Raw genomic sequence first — 2,500 nt, 5'->3', positions numbered from 1 at the left:
AGATGGCTACGACGGTCACTAATTGTTTAGCGATGAATGCTTTCCTGCCAGACGTGATCTTAATTGGCTTGTGGCTTCTGACTACTGATCTAATCTGAGTTCCTATTGGTGGACCCCTGGGGTGAAGTGTGATGACTGTTTAAGCTGATCTGTCAGGAGTAACCGCTTTTAAATACATCAAAACTGTTACAGTACATCACTATGAGGGGGGTTACGGGGGCTGTGTCCCAATCAGACTGAGTGACATCATGTCTACAGGCATTCACACACACACACACACACACACACACACACACACACACACACACACACACACACGATTTTAGACTACAAGGGAAAACCAAATCTCACACACACAAAAAAAAATGCATTACATAGTCAGTTCAGTATATGCTTCAACATATCAACATATGAACATCTGGGATATTAGATATATTCCGGAGAGGAGAACTTAAAGTGAGGTATGTGAGTATGTATGTGTGTGTGTGTGTGTGTGTGTGTGTGTGTGTGTGTGTGTGTGTGTGTGTGTGTGTGTGTAAGGTAGGGTGTGGCCGACACACACTCTCACCTGAGAGCCCCCGGCGATGGGAATGGTGCAGGTGAGGAGGTTTCCGATGACCGTTTCCAAGGGAACATTAAGGCTGTCCACGTGAACGGTGTAGATCAACCCCAGACAGTTCTGCAGGCTATCACACACACGCCAAGACACACGCCGCACGCAAGACACACGCCAAGACGCGACACACACACGCTACAGACACGACACACACACACATTACCACACGCCATGACGCGACACACGCCAAGACGCGACGCTATCAATAATAATGCCATTGGCACACACACACACACACACACAGAGGCGCACATGCACGTGCGCACACACACACACACACAAACACACACACACACACAATGAATACATTTCTTACATGACAGCTTCTCAACTCTACTTGTGTGTCTTTGGCACAACACCTACAGTATGTGAAGTTGTGGATGCGTCCTTAGTGAACAGGGTTCAGACACAGCACTTGAGCACCTTACCTTACTTTACTATGCACAGAGAATCACAGGCTCAGTCCCTGCCCCAGTCACGTAAAATTTGATTTATTAATCACCACTATGTGGATACTGTTTTTAGAATTGATTTAGATTAAGTGTTAGTATAATTTGTAATTTTGCTATTTGTATTTTAGTATATTTTTATATATTGTATTAAGTGTTAATATAATTTGTATTTTAGTATATTTAGCATATTCTTTATCTTCTACTGTCCTTACTGCTTAGTTGTGTTTTTATACAAACACATTCTTTCTGCTGTTAAAGAATGTGTTTGTCTTGTATGTATGCTGCTGAGACCTTGAATTTCCCCTGGGGATCAATAAAGTATCTATCTATCTATCTATCTATCTATCTATCTATCTATCTTGTGTGTTGAGGATGCGTCCTTAGACACAGCACTTGTGTGTTGAGGATGCGTCCTTAGACACAGCACTTGTGTGTTGAGGATGCTTCCTTAGTGAACAGGGTTCAGACACAGCACTTGTGTGTTGAGGATGCGTCCTTAGTAAACAGGTTTCAAGGCAGGTGTAAAAGCGCAGGTGTCGTGAACAGGTTTCAGACACAGCACGTCTGACCCAGAAAGCGTCTGAGTGGTCAAGGGTAAATGGGTTTCAGGGTCACCATGTAAAGGTGCACAGTTTGTGTGTGAGTGCATTCATGCATTTGAGTGTGTGTGGTTGAGTTTGTGGCCAGGTGTATGCATGAAAGTGTGTGTGTGTGTGTGTGAGTGACCTGTGGGTTGTCTGACCTCCCAGAAGGTGAAGCAGGCGCAGTAGTGTGTGTGCGTGTGCGTGTTTATCTTACCCTGAACACCTCGGTGTGGTCAAGCCGTGACACCACCACCACGCTCTTGGGCCCGTAGAGTTGTGCAGGCAGGGGCTCCCCAGGACCCTCATCCTCGTCCACCTCGCTAGCCTCCTCCTTCCGCAGCTACACACACACACACACACACACACACGCGCACACACACACACACACACACACACCAGTGCTGATGAGCAACATGGGCAGTGGTTTGTCATGTGTTGAGCCCTCCTCCTCTCTCTCTCTCTCTCTCTCTCTAATGAAAGTATTTTAAAAGACTTTCAGTGCCCCCCCCATGCTCTGTCTCCGTCTCTAATAAAAGTTACTGTAAGAGTCCCGTGTGTGTGTGTGTGTGTGTGTGTGTGAGTGACCTGTGGGTTGTCTACGGTTTCCCAGAAGGTGAAGCAGGCGCAGTAGTGTGTGTGTGTGTGTGTGTGTGTGTGTGTGTGTGTGTGTGTGTGTGTGTGTGTGAGTGACCTGTGGGTTGTCTACGGCCTCCCAGAAGGTGAAGCAGGCGCAGTAGTGTGTGTGTGTGTGTGTGTGTGTGTGTGTGTGTGTGTGTGTGTGTGTGTGTGTGTGAGTGTGTGAGTGACCTGTGGGTTGCTCCACGCCTCCCAGAAGGTGAAGAGAAGGC

At 46.9% G+C, this 2,500-nt stretch overlaps 1 protein-coding gene across 1 annotated transcript in view; it reads right to left on the bottom strand.

The window, feature by feature from the left end:
• The window catches only part of sbf1 (SET binding factor 1), an 85,935-nt gene that overhangs the window by 56,166 nt on the left and 27,269 nt on the right, over positions 1–2,500 (bottom strand). Inside the window, 3 exon segments of the mRNA XM_048235618.1 lie at positions 569–679; positions 1,867–1,992; positions 2,344–2,396. Coding sequence (XP_048091575.1) covers positions 569–679; positions 1,867–1,992; positions 2,344–2,396 — 290 coding nt within the window.

This window comes from Alosa alosa, chromosome 23 (genome assembly GCF_017589495.1).
Source record: "Alosa alosa isolate M-15738 ecotype Scorff River chromosome 23, AALO_Geno_1.1, whole genome shotgun sequence".
Taxonomy (NCBI): Eukaryota; Metazoa; Chordata; class Actinopteri; order Clupeiformes; family Clupeidae; genus Alosa; species Alosa alosa.
This window is presented reverse-complemented; position numbering and strand designations above follow the sequence as displayed.